Below are 26,917 nucleotides of genomic sequence, written 5' to 3' on the forward strand. Positions count from 1 at the left end.
ACTATGTAGAAAACCATAGATCACTGCATGTAAATTGATGTTAAACAGTCTGCAAAACTACACTATACAATTTTTACAAACGTAACAATAACACATAACTCCAAATTTCAGATACAATTTAAATCCAAAGGATTTCTGCTTGATAGTTTCATTTCAAAATTGAAGAAAGTTACTGAAAAATTACTTGCTGGCTTCAAATAAATAATTAATCAAATAAATAATTAATCAAATAAATATTAAATGGTTTCTATACATTTTAATACAAAAAGTATTAGTACAGGTAGTACCAGAATAACAATCTGAGACAGAAATAACTATTTTTTCTACATTTACTGCAATCAATAGATCCATTAACTAAAGCATGCATACAGAATGAAATGAAACATAACTCTTATTAAGTTTTTAAGGGGTGGGGGGCAAAGGTCATGTGTTTATTATTGTGATTGCATAGTACAGCACATTCATATAAGCCCCTGGGGTCTCCTGTGAGTCTGGCGCACACGCACACAGACACACAGACACAGACACACACACACATAGGTATAAACGTCAAGCACATACAGAAGCACACACTGCTCTGGCAGCTATAAATACTCTTTGTGATGAAGTCAAACTCTCAGAGACTAGGACACAGACACACAAACACACACACACACGTTTCTTTCTATCCTATGTGGGGATTATACGCTGACTTGCATTGATTTCCAGGAGACTTACCCGTAACCATAACCACAACTTAGGACCCAACAGTTACCCTAACCCTGATGTAATATACACTGTAAAATTGAATTATGGTCCACATAATTCAATTATGAGGTCCCCACAAGGAAGGCATACCCTTAAAAGTTAGTGTTTGAACAGATTTGTCAGCACAAATTTTAAGCCCCACAGTATGAGAAATACACACACACACACACACACACTCACATACAAACAAACATGAGGTCACCACACTTTAGGCTTCCCAACACAAACATGCACACTGAATTCCCACACCAGACTAAAATAGACCCAGTCCGCTCCCTTCAACACCTCCAAAACACAAACGGAAAATCCTGCCTGCAGTATCACCTCTTCACTACCACCAACATGGACCCAAGCTTATGGCCCTGACCTTTAAATTACCTCTTTTGTTTCACTCCCCTCTCTCCCCTCCAACACCAGAACCAAGATATGACATATTTTATCTTTATCCATCTCTTCTGGGAACTTTCTTTCCCTGCATCTAAGAATAGGGATCTCCTATTTTATATCCCTGCTGCCCTTGTAAAGACTTGGTTTATAGACTCTCCTGCCTCACAGATATAACATCTGTTCAAACCTCTTTGATAATTTCTTCTGTATGTCACCCCCTTGGTTTATCATAAAGAAAAAACAGAAATCCATTATTATTTGTAAAAGAAGATAAAAACTTACTAGAACTGGAAGCAAATGGGCAGGTTGGGGCTACAGGAGCTGTGGGAGGGGAGGATGGTAACGGAGTGAGGGAGGAGGGAAAATTGGGTGACAGAGGCCTGGTGCAATTGAAGAACAGCTGGACGCTTTGGTGCTGTAGGATGTGGCAGGGCAGCGCTGTCAGACACCTGGGTGCAGGCAAGGAGTCAAACACAAAAAGTCAACTTGATTTAAAACTACAAGAAGAAATATTTTCACTTAAAAGGGAAAGACTACATGTTGTAAAATGTGTATTTTAACATATTAACAAAAAGGGAAATGAATTACCTTGAAAACAGTTGTTTTGACTGTTTTGACTGGCATTGTTTTTAGATACTGTGCATGTGAACAAGGATGTCTATGTTTTTCATACAGCTTTTTTTGTCCAGTTTCTTTTTTTGGAGTATGTAACAAAATACAGATAACAAAAGGACTTACAGCAAGCAAACACTAATTTAAATTGCATAAAGTTTGAACTACTTCATAAACTGGCCTTGAATATGTTTAATGAGGAAAGAAAGCTGATCTCTGAAGTTTTGTGTTCGTGTTAAAAATTGTATGTAACAGACATTATTAGGATCATATTCAAGTAAAAAAACTCAAGTGGAAACTAAAGCAGAAAGTCTGTTTACTACTTGATGTGGATGAATTATACACTAAATGTAGAAAAATGTGATCATTGCCCTTTGCTGATTATTAACAATGCATGTTTAACACGGAGAGCGGCTGTAAAACAATTAGTAGAGCAGAGCGAGCCACAGGGTCAGGGGTTTGTTGATGGTGAGGGGAGTGTGATTTCTTGCATCTGTAACCACAGCTGACAGTGATGTCATGAATTCCTGCAGTGACCTACATCAATGCAGGAATGTGTGAAGTTAAATTGCTGAGGGTCAGAGGGGAAAAAACACTTTTCAATTTTCTAAGTGATTGTAAATATGTATCAGTAACAACATGATCAGTGACTAGCTAATTAAGCACAACAAAAACAGGTTAGTAATGTTTCTATGAAGAGGTTTATCCACAGATGCACCTTCAGAGTAGGTCATATTACAATACATTTATTCATACAGTTTCTCTTTAACCTAAGCTTTATTTGTTCTGCCAGCAGTAAATCTGTTTTTGAAGGGTAGGTTCGGGACTGACCTGGGGTCCAGCTCCATGGACTGAGGGAAGAACTTCTCTACTCCTTCATCAGAAAATGCTTGTGACAGCTAAGAGAGAAAAGACTGTTGAAAAGAATGCTGATAATATCAAGTTACATTTTCCAACAAAACAAGAACCTATTTAACAACCAGCACTTGTTTATCTAGTTGAATCAGAAAGTAAAAAGTAGGGAAGAGTGATTAATTAAATAATTCAGTAATCTGTGCAGTAACAGTACAGACAAGACATTTTACTATTCTCCTACATTTACTATCAGGAAAATTATGTTTAATTGATTCTAACCTGGGTCAGAAGCTCCGTCACCTCCTGCTGAGTTCGGACAACAGATAACACAAAACCATCTGACCAGCTCACCTGTAGGGTCAAGGAAGAGTAAAGCATTAAAAAAAGACCAAAGGTAGGATATGATGGAGCGGAGCAAGAGAAAAGATAAGTGGAATGAAAAAGTTAAATCATGAGATGACAAGGGTTTGATCATAGTGGAAGTACACATGTACAGTATGAAATCTGCATGTTTGTGTTTATAATGTACTGACCTCAAAAACATATTCACTTGTGTCCTCAGACTTATGTGTCATTCCTCTCAGCACCACTCTCTCAATCACCACTGAAAGAAAAGCACATTGTTTCATTCTTAACAACTCTAACAAAACTCGGCAATGTCTGTAAAAACCTTTTAGACATTTGCCTTAACACATCAGTTATTTAAGATTTCTTATTTTAAATGGCCTGGACGAATTCAAACATTGCATATAAAAAAGAAAATATGTCAGGACAAAATCAGAAACTAACTGCAGGTGAAATAACTGAATGTTATTAAGTATAACAACACTGACCCCAGGTGAAAGGTCAGGGTTGGCTTATGGTCAGGACTATAAAGCATAAAGTAATTGAGGGTTTTGCCTATTGTCCGATAACACTAAACAAATGTAGAATACAGCATATACAAAATGATGGTGAAACTGTTAACAAGCCTCAGTGACTCCATGTCTGTACCATCTGTCTACACTCCTTTCAGTTTTCTTCTAGTAGCCTAAAATTTTATTTACACACCTCAATTGTCCTGCTCATTAATCAGTATTTTGGTTTACCCTCTTTTGGTTTGACCTCTGGCTCCATATAAATGACCCAAATGAGAAAAACTAATCAGTGAGATCCAAACCTGAGAGCTGCTTCTCCTGTTTCCCCCCTGATCCATGAAGATTTGAACCCTGTCACATCCTAACAACCTGCCTGACAATTTATGGCCACGTGTGACTAAACTCTCAGGCAACTGATAAGGCTAAAATGTTCAAATTAATCCATGAGCATATACACTTTCCCATCTGGACAAAAACTGTGTCCTGGCTGTGTTAATAAAGCGCTCTCCACTGGTGCTTCATTACAACTCATTCAGGATATTACTTTCCATTCCAATTTCCCCAGTTCTACTTTCTGTTTGGTCCCACTCAAGACCTGCTATCAGAATTTACACTGGTGGTGTCATTCAAGGCTCTTAAGGCATGTGAATATTCATCAAACCCTAAACTCTGCCAGCAACTGCTTCTGATTCTGTAGTTCTGAAATGGTAATTTCTCCCTTGTCAGTCCTCATAAAGCCCTGCCCCCTCATTCGCAATCATCCAGCTTCGCTAAAAAACACATAACAACCCATTCCTTATCGTGATACCTAAAATAACATCCATTCTTCCATTTGTGTTGACGTCTTCGTCAGCCTCAGGTGCAGAGGCAGGTTAGGGCTGCTCTACTGCTATTAGATCCTTGCCATTAGACAGAAGGTGAGAGTGAGGTGAAATGGTGGGAAGACTAAATAGATACATGTGTGTGTTGAGATTGTGTAACAGAGAAAGAGAAAGAGAGAAACCGAGAGCGAGAGAGAGAGTAATGCAACCACAAGGGGCGAAAGCCAGTGTTTTCTTATGCCAGTCCCAAGTCTGGATAAATGCAGAGGGCTGTGACAGGAAGGGCATCCTTCCGTAAAACACATGCCAACTAAAAATGCGAATCATGACCTCCACATCAAATCTGACTTCCATATCGGATTGGTTGGGGCAAAGGATAACAGCTGCCACCAATGCTGTTGACCTACAGGGTGCCAGTGGAAATTGGGCAACTGTTGGTCGAAGAAGGAGAGGCGGAAGGTGTGTTCATAGGCAGAGAGAGAAGATGAAAGACAAGAGTGTTGGACTGACAGTAGGGACTTTGAATGTTGGGACTATGACAGGGAAGGCTAGAGAGTTGGTTGATATGATGCAGATAAGGAAGGTGGATATACTGTGTATCCAGGAGACCAGGTGGAAAGGTAGCAAGGCTAGAAGCTTAGGAGCAGGGTTCAAGTTGTTCTACCATGGTGTGGATTGGAAGAGAAATGGAGTAGGAGTTATCCTGAAAGAGGAGTTTGTGAGAAATGTTCTAGAGATGATAAGAGTATCAGACAGGCTGGAAATTCAAAGCGTTGATGTTCAATTTTGTTAGTTGATATGCCCAACAGGTAGGATGTGAGTTAGAAGAGGAGAAATTCTGGTGTGAGTTAGATGAAGTGATGCAGAGCATCCCCAGAGGTGAGAGAGTGGTGACTGGTGCAGATTTTAATGAACATGTAGGTGAAGGGAACAGAGGTAATGAGAATAGGATGGGCAGGTTTGGTGTTCAGGACAGGAACGCAGAAGGACAGATGGTGGTAGACTTTGCAAAAAGATAGAGAGACAAAGAAAAAGAGAGATAGAAAGTATGTGTCTATGGGTATCAAATAAATCATATTTGATTACAAAACTCTCAATCTGAAACTGCACCAGACATGTGCAGGCATGCAGCAGGGGAGGGGAAGACACAGATAGGAGACAAATAAAGTAGGAAAGAGGGAGAGGAGTCACTCTCACCACACACACACACACACGCACAGACACACACAGATCCCTCACAACCTTACTCTGTGCTTGTTTGGCAGCAGCTGTGAAAGGCTGAACATGCCTCCTGCCATTCATACTAATCACTCCTGCCATTCATGCCATTCACACACACGCACGCACATACACTAATGTCGAACAGTGTGTGTACATGACTGGTTTGTCAATGTTATCATTTCCTAAAAAGATAAAACACTGTTACATATCCCTCATGTAGCCTTCCTATCTAAGTTTGCATGTGAGAGCAACCAGTTAACAAGTTGTGGCTCATTCTGCCTGGTCTGCACAAAAATTATAAACACAAATGGAACTGGCAGGGCATATAAATTGCGTTGGCCTGTGAGAACGTGCTTGTGTTTTATATATACATAATGAATACATGTGTGTGTTCTGAGCTGGTGACAGCTAAGCAATGTGGCCAGTAGATGATGAGATAGTTTAGTATTTTGTTACACACAGAGGCAAGAGGCCAAGACAGTAACACCCCCACCCTAAACCACATACTGTACAACCTGAAACGTTGGCTGGTCTCTGGGTGATTGATTTCATACAAAAAATTTCACAAATGACAAAATGTAGCCTCAGCACCAGCATCTCCATCAGCCAGAGCAAGTGAAGAAACCTGTGTGGATCTGCTGAATCTTATAGATTTCTGGTCCTATTTATACGAATCTTGACTAAAAAATATGGTAATTGTATGGAAAATGTGCAAATAAACAATACATTAACACTAGGAAATGGTCTGATGAACTGGAGGTTTTCTTCATAGTGTGAGTTTATTACATCAAATATCTTTATAACTACTTTAGTGTGAAATCCTCTCTTTGCCATTCTCTGGACAGTGAATCTCTGTCGAGCTGCAGTGTAAGTAAAGCAAAAAATGCTGGAAAAAGTTGCATTGAAAAATAAAAGAGGTATTTAAAAAATCCCAGCTTTGAATAATAGAAAAAAGCATTTATTTTTAACCAGACACTTACTGTACCAACTACATGAGATTCATCTAGATTTTCTTTTATTTAAATGGTATTTGAAATTACTATGTGCTTTTCATATCATGCAAGAATAATATAAACATTATGAAGACCCAAGAACATGTTGCATTTTACAACACTGAGACAAAGCTATAAGAAAAGGGTGAGTAGGGGAAAATTTGTGACAAACATATTAGTCACAATCACAGAAGAGCAATGCGGTGTGGTCAGGGTGAACATTTCAACTTCTAGTTTAGTATTATAGGTAACTAGAATGAATGAAATTCAGAAGAGATGAAAAGATACTGTATAAAAGACATTATATTGACACTGGTATTTATGTACTTTTATGTAAAATTAGGATACTGAGATTACGATACTGCCAGATATCAAACTATATTCATCTGCTTGTCCTGTTGGGCGGCAGCCCTGAGTCAAACTCTAGCTTTCATGCTCTAGTTGTCCTGGCTTTGACATACATATTGTTTTTAAAGTTGCATTACTCAATAATGTGAAGAGTTCATTTGCAATTAGAAACCTACAAAGACTTATCACACAATGGCATTTTTAACCTCTCTTAGATAATAGTCTTGTTCTATCTGGTTCAGTCTCACATTAATTAAATTTCTATCTTCAACAAGGAGTTTGTAGCAAAAACACCATACAAATTTGGCAATTAAAAGGTGAAAGAATTTAACAATTTTGCAGCTAAAGACCAAGATATTTGTTCTAAACATTTGTTGCAGAGCTACCAGACAGTGAGTCTAATTTATAACATAGAAATACAAGGGACTTTCATGGTAACTTTCAGTCTGTTGCTAAAAGCAGACTGTCCTCTATAGTACAATGTCTTTATACAATGTGTTGAACGTCTGAATGTGTTGTGAATGTGCTGAATGTATTCAGAGCTCATGCTAAGACATTAGCACTTGAAGCTGTGTCTAAACTGGACTCAGACCAGAGAATAAAGAAGAATGAATACTGGACTCCCATTCATCAAACAGAAATATGAATCTAAATGCTAATGTTGCTCTTTATCTGATAAACATGTAAAATAATTGTTTCTGTGTGAGGTGAAAATTCACAGGTAGTCTCAGCATCATGAAGAAATTTAGCCTGTTTTAAATTGTAACTTTTTATTTTCTGTTTGTAACTAAACTTTGGTCTATTTGGCCTAATATAATTCTAAAAATGTACAAGAGCCAAAGGATTCTTTGAGTTTATACCATGGCCATGAACATTTCTAGATTCTGATTGTTTGGAAGGTGTTGATTAATTCTGCAGTAATACATTACTAAACTGCACAGCTTTGACCTGTTTGCGACACACAACCACCTACTTGTGGTTCCCAAAATTTCCAAAGGTAGAATGTGAGGCAGTTATCAAGCTCCTCTCCTGTGGAAACCAGCTCCCAGTTCAGATTCGGAAGGCAGACAGTCTAGTCTTTTAAGTCTAGGCATAAAACCTTCCTCTTTGATAAAGCCTATACTTAGTTATAGTTATGCTGCTACAGGTTTGGACTGCTGGGGGACAGACCCCCCAATGCACTGAGCTCCTTTCCTCCTCTTGACCCTCTCTCCTCTCCTCTTACCCCACAACTGTCACCACTGTATGACATTAACTCTGTGTATTTTCTACCGTAGTTGTCTTTCTCCTTCTCTGTCTCCCTCTCTCTGTCCCTTTCTGCAGGTGTCCCCGGGTTCGAATCTGTGTGTTTTCCAGTGTGCAGCTACTGGTCCTACCAACCTGCCCGATGTTTTGTTGTGGCTTTTGTTGCTCTTTTTCTTTTCTCTCTTCACTTTCCACTCACTGCATGTGGTCAAGGCAGATGGCCGCTCACTCTGAGTCTGGTTCTGTCAGAGGTTTCTTCCGTTAAAGGGAGTTTTTCCTCTCCAATGTTGCCTAGAGCTTGCTCAAGGGGGAATTGTTGTGTTCTCTCTATACGTTTTTATAGTCTTGACTTTATTCTGTAAAGTGCCTTGAGATAACTTTGTTGTGAATTGGCGCTATATAAATACAGTTGAATTGAATTGAATTGAACTCATGCGCTATATTAAACTTTAGATAGCCATGGCAACAGCAACAAAGTATCATCTAGCATCTGAGGTGGATATTTAACAACAGCCTCTTAAAGGCAGAAACACACACTATAAATAGAAGAAAAATTAACATGTCATTTAACCTTCTTGGTGAACATTTAGTTGGTAGTAGGATGCTGCTAATGAAGAAAAAATGTAGACAATTAGGTCTAAAGGAGAGAAGTATGGCAATAACTGCTCTGATGACCTACAGTAAAAGCATTTGCATCCTCAAGTGCCATGCTACACTGTAGCTCTCATACTCATGCATACAGACAGCAAACAAACCTAAGCCTTAGGGCAGCATTCTTTAAGCTTATTTGTAGATGAGATGTGCCAGCATGCCACATCTTGTTCAAATGGGTGTATAGCAAAACATACACAATTCATGCTGATAGGCACAAATGAAAAGTGGGGCTGAAACAATACACATCCATTAAGTTAGAAAGAGATATACTGATATCAAGGAAAGTAGTAATGTAACTGAATACAGCACAGTAGAGAATATTTCTATTACAGAAGGCCACATGTACTGTGAAAAGGTGCAGGATCATCAGTTTTTTTTCCTGGAAGTGAAACCACAGCTTGTACACCAAATACAGTAGAGATAAAAAATAAAAATAAAAATAGAAAAAACTTCTATCTTGAAGTTCTGAGTGTCAGGAGCTCACCTTTTCCTGCTTTCCCTTGATGGTTCTTAGTTGACACTGCACCATCCTGGGCTTGCCCCACTGGTACAGATGGGGGCAGGTGAGGAGGAGGTGGATGTGGTGGAGGAGGAGAGGGAGCAGGAGGAGGAAGCTCGGGATGTGGAGTGGTGACCTCCTTGCTGACTGCTTGGTCTCCTCGTCCCATGGTAACCCCTGAGACCAACCCTGAGACTGAGCTGGATTCTCTGGTCTGGCTCTGGAGTAAAGTGGTGAGATACCGTTAAGTAGAAAAAAGTTACAGTACAGAGCAACTTTATTATTATCTGCCTTAATTAGAGTTTGTTTGCACACTGGGGCATGTGTATTACAAGTACACACAAAGAAATCTTTGACTTTGCGAACAGATAAGTCAACAGCAAAAAAGCCAATAGTGTCTCATTCCCACACTTCTCTAGACCAGCTGCCTTCAACGTCCCACAAGTGCAGAAAGACCTGAACAAAGGACATTCGACAACCATTTAGATGAATGTGGGGCTTAAGCACTATGCTGTCACTGCTTGAACAAATTCAAACACTAAGCAACACTCACTCCACAGTTGGCACAGTGCTAAAACAAAGTAAGGAGAAAGATCTGGCAGCGCAGAGCAAACCAATATTTAACTAGGCCCGTTGACTAAGAGGGCGCTCTTATTTATAGCAACGTCCTCGAGGACCAGTTGTTGGGAAAAAGAGTTGAGATCCAAACGCACATTTAAACCTGGAGCTGCTTTTTACTGTTGCTACTGCTTCAACTGGAATTTAGGTTGATGTACTTTGTTATAGAGCACCCGAGAGATTGATCCCAGTTTCCAACTTTGCAACTTGCAAACTACAGCAAAACAGCCTCTCTTATAAGTCATTTCATTTAATCTTTAAAATGTATCATCTACTTTCAAGTATAATGCATCGTATTTTCTAAATTTCTTGAAATGCCTTAAAACAAATAAGACATGGAATATTATTGCTTTTAAACAATGTTTTTGCTTTCATTCATTCATATGCTCATCCCTTTTTTCTTAGTTTGGCAGGGGACGGATACAAAAGCATTTCCAAGACAATCAACTCTCTTAGAGTACAGTAGATCCATAATTAAGAAATGGAAGCAACATGCCACATGCATAAACCTGCCTAGAGCAGGCTGTCCTCACATAGTAACTGACTGCATATTGGGGACTAGTGAGGAGTGGTCTTCCTGTTGCAAACAGAAAAAAGCACATTAAATCTCATCTAGTCTTATCATAGTTTATCAGAAGGTACATGGGAGACTCTGAAGTCAACTGGAAAAACTGGTTTTGTGGTCAGATGAAACCAAAATTTAGCTTTTTAGACTAGATGCACTGTTTGGCAGAACCCAAACACACAGGGGTGGGAGCATCATGCTGTGGGGATGCTTCTCTGCAGCAGGTCCTAACAGGTTTGTAGAGGATAAAATGAATGCAGCAAAATATGGAGAAACCCAGAAGGTAAACCTAATGCAATCTGCATGACAATTGTGAGTTGAAATATATGTTTTCAAAAGAATCACCCTAGGTATACAGCCAGAACTCCATAGAAAGGATTTAAAAACAACAAGATTAAAGTTCTTGTAGGGCTAAGTCAAACCCCAGACCTCAGTGCAACTGAGAATTTTTATTTGGACTTGAAAAGAGCACTAAGTATCTCAGTATAACCTGACAGTTTTGCAAAGAAGAAAAGGAAATATTTTAGTGTAGGCCCTTCCACATACGCACAATGTTGTCATCACATCTGAATAAATAATTAATTGTATTTATTTTTTAGTGAACAAAAATTATATTCAATAGATTATAAATAAAGAAGAACAAAGACACAAAAATAAATTTAACTCACCCTTTTTAAATTAAACCAACTGCCTCTTACACCTGATTCATGACACACTGATGGATGTGTTATAGCTTTCTGGTTTTGAGCCCACTGGATCTTGCCTGTATGAATGAGCTCAGGTACAAGTTTTTTTGTTTCAGAAACATTTGAAAGTGGGCTGTCCTAGGCTGTCCATAATATTGTATAGCTTCATAAGAATAGGTTTCTGTCAGAACTGTCACGAGATACTCAAATACATGTCTATTAGCATTTTTTAAAAGATATATATTCTTATCTGTGTAGTAGCAGGAGCAGTGGTTAGCTAACTGAGCTCTTGTTTTGTCACATTTTCTTTACTTTGTCTTGCATTGCATTTCTACTTTATATGTATATTTATATTTACCCGAACTCAAAGCCAGTGCTATAAACAATTTGTTCCCATAAAACACTGTTTTTCTGTTTAATTGCATATTCTTCTTGACATGTAAACAAAGAAGAAAATACAGAGCCTTTAGACTTGTTTGAGCCACGCACTTGTGTTTGCCAAGAAAATATAACCACTCTAGTTAATCCTGAATGATTTTTGTCATTTAATGGAGATTACATGTGAATATGTTAAGAATAAATTTACTTTATCCCTGTAATGCACAATATACTCAGTTTAATGTAGTATTTTTAATGTTTTAAGTCTCTATACCTACTGTAGTAAACTGCTGTTTAAAATCAGTTGTTAGGTGAATTGTTTTTGAGGAAACCCTCAATATGTGCTAATGCATTACAATCACACACATGCACAGCATGAGGCAGTAGATCTGAAAGCAATTAAATGTACTACTGCCACATCCACATGTTCCTTGCCCAACCTGCCAACTCTCAGCTCTGTCTGCAAACTGGAGAAACAGCACTGATGAAAACATTGTGAATCAGCAGGAAGGATTATGAGGAAGAAACAGAAAAAACAAGAAGTGTGGAAATGAAATTAAAACACATTCCAGATCCTTAGACAACATGTAAAACTCTCTGAATGCAGCTAGTAGCAACAGAACAATAAAAAATAAAAATAAAAAAAATCTGAAAACTATAAAACCCAGGCTGTGTGCTGACAGCGACTCCTCCTCCCTCCCCTACCGAAGTCAGCTTAACGCTGCTGTTAATTCTGACACTGGCATTGTTTTTTATAGATATATAAAGCACTCATATAATAGGGTGATTATGCAGGTCTGTACAGGGCCCACAGATGTGGTATGCTCTGTATGCAGTTTATACTCCTACATTACTGCTGCTAGATCCCGCTGGTGAAAATCAAATTCAACAGTTTTCCCCTGGTGTGACTCGGCATCCAGCTGCTTTGTGTTAAAATAAGCTTATGCAAGTTGACTTAGAATCCTGGAGGAAGCACTGTCTGGTGAAAACACCAGTAAGACTTTAAAATCTGTCTTGTGTGATATGCTAGAGAGTACGCTTTTTTACAGCAAACATGCTTAAATGGAATTTGGAGAGACTTAGACTTTGATCAGTATCTATAAGTTGTGCTACTTTAAATCCACAAAAAGTTTAGAGGCAAATACTGCACTCATTCCCTTTATCTTTTGGTTGTAGTTCATTGTCATTTATACACTAAACATATGATTAAATATATAAAAATGCTGTGCATTCACAAAGTATTCAGAACACCTTAACCTTTTCAAATTTTGTTGTGTTGCAGCTTGATACTACAGTTGTACAAATTCATTTTATTCACTTATCTACATTCAGTACCCCATAATGACAAAGTGAAAACAGAATTTTAGAAATGTCTGCACATTTTTGTTGAAGGGCCTGAATCAAAACAATAATGAGAAATATAATGATTTTAAATGTGTCATTATCTTGTAATTGCCACAAACCCACACCACACACCATTTGCAGTAAGCTTGCTTTAGTTGTTGTTAATATCTTCTGATTTTAGTCAATTGATTTAAATAGCCACTTAGAGGCAGTAGAATTAGTTATAAACACAACAAGAACATATTAGGACCTTGAACAAGTGTACAGCAACTGTCCATAGACATTAATATGTTTTGTATGGCCATTTCTGAACATCTGATACAGTACAGTATTCTCTCTCCTTTTGTCTGTGTTTTGGTTTTCACCATCTCACGAGTGAAATGCAGAGTGCCAGCTAGTTGCTGATGTTGTCTACCTGCTATTTGGTGCTGGCCCTGCAGTATATAGTGCTACTCATTTACTATTTATTACAAATTTTGGCTAAATTAATTTCCAGTTTCCAGCACCTAATTAATGCAGTGTGTTATTATCAGCAGTGAATAATATCACATATCCATACCTAACTGTAACTGTTTGTTGCTTCATATTTGTTGCATAGGTTTATGTCCACAAGCACAGTGAACATAACTACTGTAGACACAAAAAGTATTAACTGTATATACATTAAATCCAGTAATGACAAGATTTGTGTAATTGTAAACATAATTACAAGGTGATGATGTATTGTCAAGAAGTTTGTTTTCCTTTATATTTATTTCTTAATTTTCCATAGTTCTCATAATGGGACATTTCTGAGTGATCCTTTTCTGGGGAACCTAGAAGTATAAGTCCAACAAAAAAAACAAGGTTTGCTTGTGGAAAGAGCCACACTAAGTGTTCTTCCACCTGTGATTATGTGGAATATCTGTGCTACGTCTAGACCATGAATGTTGCATTTCAGACTTATTTGTGTTGTGTTTATGTCCCTTCAGCCTCCTGGGACTGTAGGACACACATCAACCCTGATACACTAGAGCTTAAGGCTTTACAGCTATTTTGTCAAGTATAAGTGCAGAAGGTAACACTTAGCCTGACTAAAAGTTTCATTACTGTATAATATGATAATAATGCTGCTCAGGTTTACAATGAAGACTTGGAGAGAGAGAGAGAGAGAGAGAGAGAGAAAGAAAGAAAGAAAGAAAGAAAGAAAGAGAGAGAGAGAGAGAGAGAGAGAGAGTGAGAGACTAAGAGCATTTATAACTTCCTGGGGATTCACTGGAGACACACACATGCACACACTCACAGACACACTCACAGACACACACACCACAGAGGGTTGATTTCAGCATAGAGAAATGTGCTGACCTGCACTAAGCAGGAGCCAAGGGCAACAAAACACTAAATACAAACGCTCCTCTCTGAGCTGGGTACTTTCCCTTCACTGCTCACACATGTGTCTGCCTGCTTCTGTGTGAACATTTAAGTTTACGTCTTTGTAAAAAAGTGGAAACAAATAACAACAACCATTGTGCTACTTTTCTTTTCTTTTCCCATCACTTTTGATGCAATTCCCTTGTATAAATAATTTCTCATTCAAGTTGGTCCTAGTTTGTATCAACACAGTCCTTAAAAAATCTCCGAGATGGTCCGGGATGTCACAAAAGGGTTAATGAACCACTAATTTCCTTGCTTCATTGGGAAATCCCCTCCTCTTCCTCCCTGTGATCTCCACCTTTTATTACACCACATCCAGGCAGATGGACCACATCTGGGTATAAACATCTGCAGCCTTTTTCTTTCTCCCCTTTTATCCTGAGTATTTGGACATTTTATGGTCAACTGCTGATCATGTTGTGCATACATTTCAAACATTCTCAAACATTTGGGACGTAATTTGGATTTTGTTTCGCACAAGAACAAAAAGGAAATTGTGTAAAATCCACATCTAACTTCACTAACTTAATCTTTAGGCAGAAAATAAAATTTGGGAAGTTAAAAAAAAAACATGTCAGAGATGGAAACAGGCAGCACGTGTGATTGATTTGTCATATTACTCAGTACCTTTCATATCCATTACTATATAGATAAAAATAAACACAAAAATTAATCGGCTAACAACTTGGATAAGGTTATGCAATGTTTATCATACATCATATGGTTGGCTTGTGTTTTATTGGGTTTTGCAATGTTCATTATTATTACATTCTTCTTCTTAAGGAATATTAATTCTGTACTTCCATGTATGATAACCAGTCAGTTTACCTTATCTGGCTGTATGCATAACATCAGCAGTTCCAATTCTGGCATTAGTGGTATCTAGTGATTTAATTTTACCATTCATGTAGACTGGTCAGTTGTTAGATGTGCACATCTATGGAGTAGAAAAAAACCCAAAATGACAGAGAGCCTGTATGGCGCTCTCTCTGAAAAGCTGGTTATGTGTCTCAAACTGAAACACTCACATAAATAGTGAGTGGAAAATGCTTGTCATCTCAAGTAGGAAACATGCCTGTTAGCTCAGAGTGTAGAAATATCCGTAAGCCAGTTGAGTGAAAGCTTAGGGTTTTATGAATCTGAGAGATGGGTTTACACTTCAGAAATAAACTCCAGTTTTAAGGTAAGATGCCACACAAGGTTATTGTGTTTTTAAGGCTGGTTAATTTATATTAATTTGAGATATTTATAGAGTTGCAGATGGATCAGTAAAATTAAGTCCTGTTGATATACAGTACCTGCAACATCAAAGGGGAAAAAAAATCTTTGCATGATCCTGTGAAGCTGATTAATAATACTAATAAAATGCTGTATTTAGCAAAGTCTACAAGCCCTGTTTACACTGCATGTAACATATGGTACTAAGGAAAGAGCCGTATTTTAATACAATCGAGTATTATAGTAATATAATAAATGTTATAAATATAATAGTGTGTCTGTGCCTTTATCTTGCAGCAGCAAACAGGATGATGTGTTAATTATGCTACTATTATTTGTGTGGGAGGGCTTCTGTGGTTTAACCTGTATGTTTCTGGATACAAGTAGATACTTTTTCTCTACATTTAGTGATGTTTATAGCCTCATGTAGCATCATTGCTGCTTCTATGTGCTCCTACATTTTTGATTAAAATATTAATTATGATAACACTTAGAGTATGTGGTTATAAACAGATATGCAAAGATGAATGTTGCATACAACTGAAACTCAAAATTTTATTTATTTCACAGATTTACCATTCAGCTGCTTTATATCTAAATAGTGGGAAAACGTTTTCTACTAGAATACTGTGTGTGAATCATTGTTATAAATAGCAAATCGGTAAACAGGAAATCTGCCAGTCCAAAAAGTTTTTTTGAGGCACTTAAGCTTACTCTTCTTATGTTACAAGCAAACAAGTTTTAATTCAGAGAAAGAACAGTTGCGTATCCTGTTTTCATGTACACATTTATACAGAAAATCTTCCAATTTAGCTATTTTTACTGAACTCAATGTCTGTATACTTGAAGTTTAACAAAAATTTTGGACAAATGTTGGATCAGCTGCAACATAAGGTAGACCTGTACAATCTGCCAATAAATCTAGTTATAAGGTTATAATGTTTCAGTTTAAGTTGAAACTATCAGAAAAGTGATAACTATACGATGTGTTTATTATTAAGGTCATAATGGATGGTGGAGTCACAGTGAAGTGAATTACAGTATATTATAAGATGGTTCTAATGTTTCGGCATCCTAATTTATTTGAAATACAGTGAAAAAACTTATAACCACCTCTTTTATAATCTAGACTTGCAACAATATGTATCCTTATTATGACTTTTGCTTGAAATTTGATGTGTTTTGGGTTTGTGCATTGACATGTAGGCTACATATAGCTGGAATTAAATACTACCTTTTTTATATGCTGTGTACGTTCAAATGAATCTGTATCAATTTATACACATCTGGATGAACAACTAAATCACTCAAATAAAAAATCAGTATGTAGAAGTTCTAAACATGCCATATCATCCAGTTTAAGAGGAATTAATATCCATGCAACAAACAATAGAAAAATAACCCATATTTGGTAGTCCACTCCTTTTAATAAAAGCTACACACTACCAAAGGTACTGAATCCTGCACAATGCAAATGAACACTTACAAACCTTGTGCCAGCAGATGCAGTGTGTGTTACAGAGATGACAGGCAGATAGAGGCAGATAGGTAGTGCTGGCATCAGATAGGGAGCAGGCGGCGGGGGACAACTGGGCCGGAGGCAGAGACGTGGTCTGATGATGATATTGGTGCTGTGGGTGAGTGTAACAGATGGCTGTTCGATCCCCTGCAGGTCCTGCTGCTTGAGCCTCGGCTCCTCCTCCACTACTCACCTGTAACAACCAACAGGTATAGAAACAATACAAATATGTCTGCCTGTAACCAAGAATTTGAGCCAATACATGCATTTGACCACCAATTAAAAGACATGAATAGAAAGTAAGTTTTACTTTCTTTGACACTTTTTTCACTGTGAAACCATACCTTAAGTTAAAATATTCCACATCCTGGCAGAATTAACGATAAATATTCAGGATGCCGCACTAAGCCTACAGTATGAGTTTTGGCTCAACTTTTTGCTCAGATCTTTAGTGGACATACAGTTTCTCAGCTTTCTTTACATGTGTTGTAGTATCATTTGTTATGACAAACCAAAACAACCATGATATCTTTAATAACTGAAGCTATAACCTTGATGTTACAGTTGTTGCCAAAGGAGGACATTTACCAGAGAAGCTACTGTATCAAGATGACGTCATTTTAAGTGGCTGTGGGCAGCCGTGGCTAGGGAGGTAGAGAGGGTGTCCAACAATACTGGGGTCAGTGGTTTGATCCCCATCACCTCCTGTCCATATGCTAAAGTGTCCCTGAGCAAGCCACTGAGACTAAAGTTGCTCCCAGTGGGTGAGGCCAGAGCCCTGCATGGCAGCTTCAGCCATCGGTGTGTAAGGGAGAAGCCTGTAAAAAGCGGGGGCTGCCAATAATCTAAAAGTGCTTTATAAGTGCAGACCATTTACCATTTAAGTAAACTAACAAGAATAAATTTTCACTCTGGCCACAGCTGACCTGAACTTCTGTTCACAGTACATTTTCACTTTCAAGCATGTAATTTCTTCACCACTAAATAACACATGACTGAGGTTAGCTGTGTTAACAGGAAGCCTGTCATAGTCTGTGTCTCACCTGTAATTTGGTGTATGTTAACAAGTGAGTGTGCTGCAACTCATTTGTACAGTATCTCCTGGAGAACCCTAAAATTAGTTTTCCACCTGCTATTAGGCCTCACATGTGACCTGCTAGATGGGTGAAGGTGGCCATAAAGAGAGCAGCCTGCAGCACTGTTTTACCTGTTTCATGAGCTCTTTCACTAAACATATAGTTCAGACAGTGGATAAACACATGTTCTTAGTCGCTCACTCTGTAGAATCCTTTCTTGTGGATTGTTTATGTCATTCACACCTACAAAAAAGGACTTTGGTTGCTTTCACTTCCCCTCACAGTGCCCACTTAAAAGCAGACCTAAAGTCTCATCCTCATACAACCTGTATACATTGCCTGTGCATGCAAAATGTTTATTACTGAACAACTGTGTTAGTAATGAATTGGCTCTGTGCATCTAAATGTTGCAAAGCTGTATTTGCAGTACTTCATACCCAGTGTCTGAATAAAGTTAGGTGTAACTGAATTTCGAATATTGTGCTGTGGTTGAAATCTCCCATAGAAACTTGAAACTTGTTTCCAAGTATCCTTTACTACTCAAGTATAAAATGCTTTCTTTTAGAGGGAGGTGATTTGCAAGGCTTTAAAACTGAATAGAGGCACATGCCGCCACTCCCCCAGATGTTGTGCGTTAACTTTCTGGTGCCACCCTGAGCATCCCTCTCACCTGCAGGATGTCCTGGATCTGGCTGAGCTGCTGCCTCAGCACCTGCTTCTGGTGAAAGCTGAAGGCCGGGTGATTAGAGGCCATGGTGAAGAGCAAAAGAAACTGCTCCTCTGTCCTCCCGTCGTTTAGCGCCAGACCATAGTTATTTATCACAGTGTCTATGTGAGTTAAAGTCCGGTACAGGACCCTCGCCGCCTCGCGGTTGTCAGAGCCGAGCAGGGCGAGGGACACAAGCAGTTTGCTGCGGACCACCTCGTCTGTGATGTTAGTGAGGGCCGAAAGGTCGGTAGGGTTATTGGCTTTGATCTCGGCATCCCGGAGAGAGTGGTAGTCCTTGCGGGCCAAGTCCTCTAGACAGGAGCCGAGGAAGCGCAGCTCGATGGGTACGCAGAGGTCCAGGAGGCCGCAAAGGAACTCAGTTCTCTGGGCTGAGCTGAGGGAGGAGAACCAGCGGTACACCCCCTCCCTCTGGACACAGTTCCGGCTCTCCACCATTCTCATACATCCACCCTAACTGAACCTGAACTTTTACTTGTCAGACAACAAGGGTAAGTTAAAATATCAGATTTTCAACTGAGTGAAGTTGAAGGGAGCGCGTGTGCACGTGTACGTGCGTAAATGCGCAGGCGCGCGTGAGCAGCGCCACTCTTCAAGTGGCCATAAAGTCGTCAACTTTCAGTGAAGTCATTACTGCGGCCATAGGAGTGAAACGAGAGATGTTGCATTCGTTTCCTTTGTTGGCGGACAAACGGCGACACGGCAGCAAGCCGTTCAAAACCATAATCTCTTCAAAGTCGCCTCCAGTGCTGCCAAATTACTCGTGTGTGTGTGTGTGTTCAGCGCGCAGCACGGAAGCCAGAAGTCTCTCCGCCGTGGCCCACTCCGCCGGTCGGACCGCAGCCCACCTCAAGCTGCAGGAACTGTTCGTGCTGAATGGGGAAAAACAATCACAACACGCCGCCCCATTCAGTGAAGGTGTCTGCCCCGCTCTGCTGTCCCGCACCGCACAACTACCCCTTCTTACTCACTGCTCCTCCGTCCTCATGGTTTCAACAACTTGTTTGAGGACCCGTCAGCACAAGCTCAGCCCCCGAGTCTCAGACCCGCTAGCAAGACTGTGTTGGGTTGAAGTTTAACAACAAAACTAGTGTTGGCTTACGCTACTTCTGCTGCCTTTGGCCATAACATAACCTCAGCAAACACCGTAGCTTGACAAAATCCGACGAGAACAGTCTAATGTCCATGAATGAATTCGGTGCAAAATGTAGTCGGAGCCTATGCTGCCCGCATCCACTCCTGAGTCTTGAAATCGAGAAAAAAAACAGCTGTGTATAACATTATCCCAACTCTGGCAATAAGACCAACCCAACTTACACAAACGTCTTTTCTGATTGGCCGCGGGTCCTGACTGTAAACACAGTCTCTCGCGCGATTGGCTCAGAGGGATCTCCGCTGCCCTGCTATTTCACATCTTTTTCTCATGCGCTCATACATATCTCAGCCTAGTTACCAGAGCTTTAAAGTGCCAGTTACACCTTCAGCCAATGTTTATTATGATAATCTCACCGTAGTCATAAAAGTAGTCGTCTATATTTATAAAGACTAGTTACGAATTATCACTTTTACTAGCTTTACCTGAATGCTACCATTACCAGAATTGTTATATTACCATAAAGTTGTTTTGGTGTTATAGGATGTTGTTGTACAAATGTAGTTTTGGGTGTACTGGTAAAAGATGGTCGATGGCAGGAGCCGTTGTTCACAATAATCAGTAATAACGTTAGAGTTATAAGTTAAAGTAATGTATGCAGTGTTTAGTGCTGTCAATTTGTAGTTAACACTTAAGACCAGAAGATGGCGTTATGTCCATGTGATGAACTGTGTGATAACGCTCTATGTTGAAACCTGATGCTGCTGCAGACGCACAAATGGACGTGGCTGCTCACAGATAATGAAAATATCATTTAGCCTACTAAAAATGTACTCAACACACAGTTCCTTTTCCTTTGAATCTTGGTTTTTCATCAACAAAGATAAGAATTTGTTGTTTTAACTTCCTTTCATCTGCATCCATACAACTGTCCTTCCCTCAATCCTTCTAGGCAATAAAAACATAGGCCTCTAGAGATAAACCCCGCCCCAAAATGGGCCCCGCACATCCATACCGGAGGAAAATTGAGTTTTGTTTCTATAGTAACCATGCCCCTTCCCTCCCTCTTAAACAGGCCTGTACCACTGCTCTGCATCAGGGGTACTGTCTACCACATGCACAGACACACACAAAATATGAAATACAAGCAGAGAGATTAAAAACACGAGAGCCAGAGTCATTTTCTTTCAAACACTTTCATTATTTTCTCCACATAACTCAAAAAACGAAACAGAATAATTCCCAGAAACAGAAAGAAAGAAGGAAAGAAAGAAAGAAAGAAGGAAAGAAAGAGGAGAGTCAAACTATAAAGAGAGCGATTGGCATGCTGTAGCATGCTGCGGAGTAACGGGGTGACGCAGGCCATCGTCACCAGGCTGATGGCATACAGCATAGCTTCTTAGACCCTGTTTCTGTCTGGGAACCAAAACTAATTTAAAAAGAAAAAAAGAGATTTGTCTGCCTCTCAGGGTGCAGGCACATCAGACTGAAGTCTTTTATTAATGTCAGGGAACAACAGAAATGAGCCTACATCCAAGTTTGAGCTCCGACAGTGCGTCTCAAAGCACATGTCGGAGCAGAAAAACAACAGCCATCCTTCCTGCCCCCTTGCAAGTTGTTACTGATGGCAACGGGCTCAGCCACCCTATCCCATCACGTGGAAGGAGAATGCACACACATGTTCACACACTCCAATGAGCATTCATGTGCACACATGCAAACAAACATAGAGGCTGGTTTGGCAGATGGGTTGAAGAGACAAAGTAAAAGCCAGTGTTTTCAGTGGAATGTAAAAGTAGACAAACTGTTGCGTTTCTGACTGTCCTTCAGTCAGTGCGGGTCTTAGGTCGCCACAGGAGTGGAGGCAATAAATCCGGACCTCGCCCTTAACCGCTGCATACTATCAAGCTAAAAATGACTTGCATCATTTCCTTTCAATGTTCTTGAAAAGTTAGTTTATGACTGCATGGAGTATTACTTAGCCCTACACACACGCCAGTTTGTTTTTCTCAACATCAGTATTTAGAAGACATCTGCAGTTTTACTCAACTTTTTGTGCCAAATAGGCTGCTCTCCAGACACTTGCTCCTATCAAAACTTAACATGTCACATGTGCTTCTGAAGCTTTTTTATTTTTTGCTTTCAGATTCAATGCACAACTAAGATATTACACTACATATGCATGCATTGTTGTATTTATGCAACAAAAGCAAGGCAGGTGGCAACTTTTTAAATACATCTTGCAAGCATAGTATAAAAGATATCTTTTTAGGTTACGTTTTGAGAGAAGCAGATGAAGACGCTGATTTATTAATATGATTTTGTATTTTGTGCCGTGTGTGGCATTATACACACTCAAGGCAGTATTTCCTCTAAACACCTCTGCCAGCGTTGGAGTAGGCACAGGGCTTTGCCAAGGACGGTCTGTCTTAAACTACCACCAACTCAGAGGAAGCTCCATCCTCTGACTGGTGTGTGCGGAGGTGGAGAGTAGGAGGGAGAGATGGAGACAACACTGCTGTCAGCTGATGCTGTTAGGTTACATGTGGTTGAGCAGCAACTGTGTCCTCATGAGATGCGCTTTTAAAGTATATAAGCAGAGTGAAAGGCCACAAAGCTACTTGGACACAATGCATGCACACACATACATGAACACACACGCTGTCAGGAAAGATACAAAAGGCAATAACAGATGCAAACACACATATTCTGCACAAAAATGTGTGCACTGCAAACCTACTGTGTGTAGAGATACACATAAGCATGCGCCTATTTCTCACTCCCCACACAAGATGAAGAATTAGAGAAGACAGACATTAGAGCGATAGCAGATGAATGAGAGGGATAGGGTATATGCAATAAGTGCATGTGAGTGCATGTTTGTGTGTGTGAACAGGTATCCATCAACCATATGTCCAGGCATTTCGGAATGGCAGCTCAAGCAGCACGGACACAGACAAACACAGACCGTGAGCCATCAGTAACAATAGCTAGGCAGGTGAAGGGACCACAAGGCAGGGGTTGTATAAAGAGGGGAGGAAGGGTAAAAATGAAAGAATATACCCATCAATGTATTGTACATGAGAGAAAATGTTAATAAATAAATTAGAAGTTACAAATCTGTTGAAAACTATGATTTGACGATGAAAAAGTCTGTCTTGTCAGTCCTGTCTGCAGACAGTGGAAGCAGACATCTTGCTGTAATCCCTGCTGCATCTCTCAAGGCCTGGGAGTCAGACTGGCTCAGCCCCACTTGAGTTTATACTTGAACTAATGAAGCTCACTTAAGTCCAGTTTCTGGACTATATCATTCCCTGTAGTCCAGTTAACCTGGACTGGTTTGCCCCTCTTTTGTCCATGGCTGGGTTGTGCACTTCTGCATATCCTTTATCATGATGACTGGACCAAGCTTATCTGAGGTTGGCCCAGATTAGCCACCTTTAACCAAAATGGTGGTGGAGACTTCCTCGGCCCTAGTCTTCCCTTAGCCGGTTGCAGTCCTCGCACGGGAAACACGCAGGGGCAGAAGATTCGCCGTAATACTCATATGAATTTATAGTTGTTGTAGCATAGATAGGTTGACTCTGAAAGCAGTGCTGTCTTTAAATAAAAAAGTGGATAAACAAAATAGCCACTCCAATGTTAAGCAGAATCACCATGACAACCAGGATAGAGCTGTAGGCCTGCGTGGGAGAGAAAGAGAAAGAGAGAAAAGAGGGAGCATGTCAATAACATGGACAGACACAGACACACACAAAGCTGTTTTCACACATATAGTTAACTATATAATGTGCACACAGTCATTTCTTTATCCATCAAAGCATGAGACAAAGGCAAATACATTTTACATTACCAGAGTTTCGTCATTAATATGTCAGTAAACATCCAGTGTAAGAGAAATAAAGGAGAACAAAAACTCTAAACCAAGCATTGGTTAAGTGTAGATGGTTAGGGGCTTTGTTTTAATGCAGGACCAAAACCACTATTTTCAACAGAGGTTGATGACACACTCCTCAATTTATCAGTATAGTGGAAAAGGTGCATTTGTACAACATTGTAATAAGTATTGGTGCCACTGCTCCCCTGGTATTTTGCAAACCTAATAATGGTTGTGTCATATGCAATAAAAGTGGCAAAGCAGCTGTATGTGTGTCTGATCTATCTTTCAGATAAATTTGAGATTTCTACCTTAATGGCACTTTTATCTGTAAGACAGGCCATGGTTTGCATAACTGCTTCTACCTGCAAATATGACATAATACAAAAATGCTAAATAAAAACAAATACAAGAAATTCAAACTATGTATGAACAGTGTAACCATAAATGTAATACTGTTTCAAATTTGTAGTTTCTTTTTGAAAGTAAGTTCATAGAAAAAGAAACCAGGTGCAATGATGACATGTATGTAGTGCAGTGACAAAGGAGCAATTTTCATCTTAAGATAAATAAAGAAATCCTTTGTTAATTCCACAGGGAAGTCCACCTTCTCTGACAGAGTGAGGTCAGAGGTCAATCTCTGCTACAGAGCAACAGCCTGGAGCAGAAGGGGAGTCAGTGTCTTGCTCAGTGACACTTCAGCAGATGTTTGCTGACAGCTTAGGTCATATGGGGCAAAGCCAGTTCTTCTGACCACCTGTGAATGTGAATTTAGTGATTTCACTGACATTATCATATCATCAATGCTGCTTTTATGCCAGTTAGAATTTCTCATTTTACAGGTGTTAGCATAAAGTATATTTTGGTTTTACCTAAACAAGACATCCAAAAACCTATGGTAAAATATCATTATAATTAGGTCTACCTATAAAATCATTTGAACAATAGCTGCAGTGGGACTAAGTGGGAAAGGGAAATAATACTGTGCTCTGATATTAAGGTGCATTAGTGCAACATTGTTGTAAATGAATCTGTCCAGAGTGGCTGCTAACAAGGCCTCTGCAGATCAACCCAGTGATCATCAAGCTTTATTTATGATCAGGTTTATCACTGATCTGTGTCATAGTGACTACAACACTCTAAATGGATACAGTCCTCTGATCATATGCCTTTTCTATTGGTATTAAATAAGGAAAATGTGTGTATGCTCTGTATTCAGGAGCTCTGGGACAGTTCCTAAATTATGTATTCATCATTGTTGTTTTTACACTGGATCTTTCACTTCTTTTACTTGTGTAAGATTAATTTTATACTTATTATTTGAGTTATGCCAAAAGAGCAGAATCATTCATAATTTGTTTTCTCAATCAGTAAATCATATAGAAATTCTCAGATCAGTCAGGATATGCTTCTTAATGGAACTGCTCAGCATTTGAGGAAAAATCTATTCTTCTTCTTTAATTCAATTAAATTAAATTCAACTTTGTTTTTATAGTGCCAATTCACAACAAAGTCATCTCAAGGCACTTTACAGAATAAAGTCAAGACCTATAGAGAGAACCCAACAATTCCCCCTTAAACAAGCCATAGGCAACAGTGGAGAGGAAAAACTCCCTTTAACGGAAGAAACCTCCAGCAGAACCAGGCTCAAGGTGGGCGGCCATCTGCCTTGACCGGTTGGGGTGAGTGGAAAGTGAGAAGAGAGAAAAGAAAGAGAGCGACAAAAGTGTTATTTTTGTTTAACTCTTGGCAAGAAAGCAAATGAGCATTCCTTAAATGTGAACTATTGCTTTGAACAACCCAGGACAGATGTGAGTAAATTTTATTTTAGAAAACATGCACCTTAAAACATATTCCTGTAAAATGGCAAATTACTAACCAGCCTAGTGTGTGTCCATGTTGTATTTTAGACATTAAAGTCACCGTAATATCCACAGAGTGTGTTTATTGAAGGCATTTTGAAAAAATAAACTTTCAAATTGGAAGATGTTTTAATCGCAGAAATAGCTATTAAAATCGGGTGATATATTATCACAAAAAAAAACTATTTCTGCCATTTGGCATCCTTTTCCCTTTGCCTGAACACTCTGAGAAATGCAGCTTTATCTCTCCACTGTCTCACTTGCTCTGCCAAACACCATTTATGCTTATTATCCTGAAGATGAAGTAATGGCAAAGAACAAATCATTTTTCTGTTTCCTGGCATCTTCCCGCCAGCACAGAGACCTTCACTTAAAGAAGAATAACTTAGATCCTTGTCTCAAACGTTATCAATTAAAACAACAAGAAAGGCCATTTTATACATAGGTACATTAATCAACATATCTTATATTAATAACTTAATGACTATGTATGTGATGTAGTAGCGCAACAGGTGCCCATAGAAAAATCTCGGGAATTTCTTCTGAGCAAACAACAAATGCAAATACATTTTTGTGAAGAACAGAACTTCAAATTGATACGATTTTTCTGTTAGCATAATGAGGACATGCTTATAGTTTAACATAAATCACACCAAACATAATAACAAATAACATTTACTTAATGCAACTGCAAGGGGACACAAGCCAGTGTCTTCTTGTGCCAGTCCCAAGTCTGGTTAAATGCAGAGGGTTGTGTCAGGAAGGGCATCCGACGTAAAAAAACATGTTAAGTTAAAAATGCGAAGCATGACTTTCACACAGAAAATGACTCCCATACCGGATCAGTCGAGGCCTGGGTTAACAACGATTGGCACTGGTGCTGCTGACCTACAGGGTACCGGTGGAAATTGGACTACTGTTGGTCGAAGAAGGAGAAGAGGAAGGTGTGTTCGTAGGTAGAGAGAGAAGAGGAAAGCTATGAATGTATGACTGACAGTAGGGACTTTGAATGTTAGGACTATGACAGGGAAAGCCAGAGAGTGGATTGACGTTATGCATAGAAGGAAGGTGGATATACTGTGTGTTCAGGAGACCAGGTGGAAAGATAGCAAGGCTAGAAGCTTAGGAGCAGGGTTCAAGTTGTTGTACCATGGGTCAGATAGGAAGAGAAATGGAGTAGGAGTTATCCTGAAAGAGGAGTTGGTGAGGAATGTACTAGAGGTATCTGAGTATCAGACAAGTTGATGAGTCTTGAAGCTGGAAATTGAAGGAGTGATGTTCAATGTTGTTAGTGGTTATGCCC

The 26,917-nt window shown here is 39.3% G+C and overlaps 2 protein-coding genes across 4 annotated transcripts in view; both read right to left on the bottom strand.

The window, feature by feature from the left end:
- The window catches only part of zcchc14 (zinc finger, CCHC domain containing 14), a 29,019-nt gene extending 8,959 nt beyond the window's left edge, over window positions 1-20,060 (bottom strand). For all 3 annotated transcript variants that reach the window (XM_067500136.1, XM_067500134.1, XM_067500135.1), the window contains exons 1-7: window positions 18,726-20,060; window positions 16,951-17,172; window positions 9,224-9,458; window positions 3,135-3,205; window positions 2,881-2,952; window positions 2,578-2,645; window positions 1,417-1,583 (exon numbers count right to left, since the gene is read on the bottom strand). In XM_067500136.1, the coding sequence (XP_067356237.1) occupies window positions 1,417-1,583; window positions 2,578-2,645; window positions 2,881-2,952; window positions 3,135-3,205; window positions 9,224-9,458; window positions 16,951-17,172; window positions 18,726-19,226 (1,336 nt within the window). In that variant the 5' untranslated portion in view covers window positions 19,227-20,060. The remainder of the gene's footprint in view (window positions 1-1,416; window positions 1,584-2,577; window positions 2,646-2,880; window positions 2,953-3,134; window positions 3,206-9,223; window positions 9,459-16,950; window positions 17,173-18,725) is intronic.
- A 1,865-nt stretch (window positions 20,061-21,925) lies between these two features.
- Window positions 21,926-26,917, bottom strand: part of jph3b (junctophilin 3b) — a 53,002-nt gene continuing 48,010 nt past the window's right edge. Inside the window, exon 6 of the mRNA XM_067500138.1 lies at window positions 21,926-23,558. Coding sequence (XP_067356239.1) covers window positions 23,478-23,558 — 81 coding nt within the window. The 3' untranslated portion in view covers window positions 21,926-23,477. The remainder of the gene's footprint in view (window positions 23,559-26,917) is intronic.

This window comes from Channa argus, chromosome 4, assembly GCF_033026475.1.
Source record: "Channa argus isolate prfri chromosome 4, Channa argus male v1.0, whole genome shotgun sequence".
Lineage (NCBI taxonomy): Eukaryota > Metazoa > Chordata > Actinopteri > Anabantiformes > Channidae > Channa > Channa argus.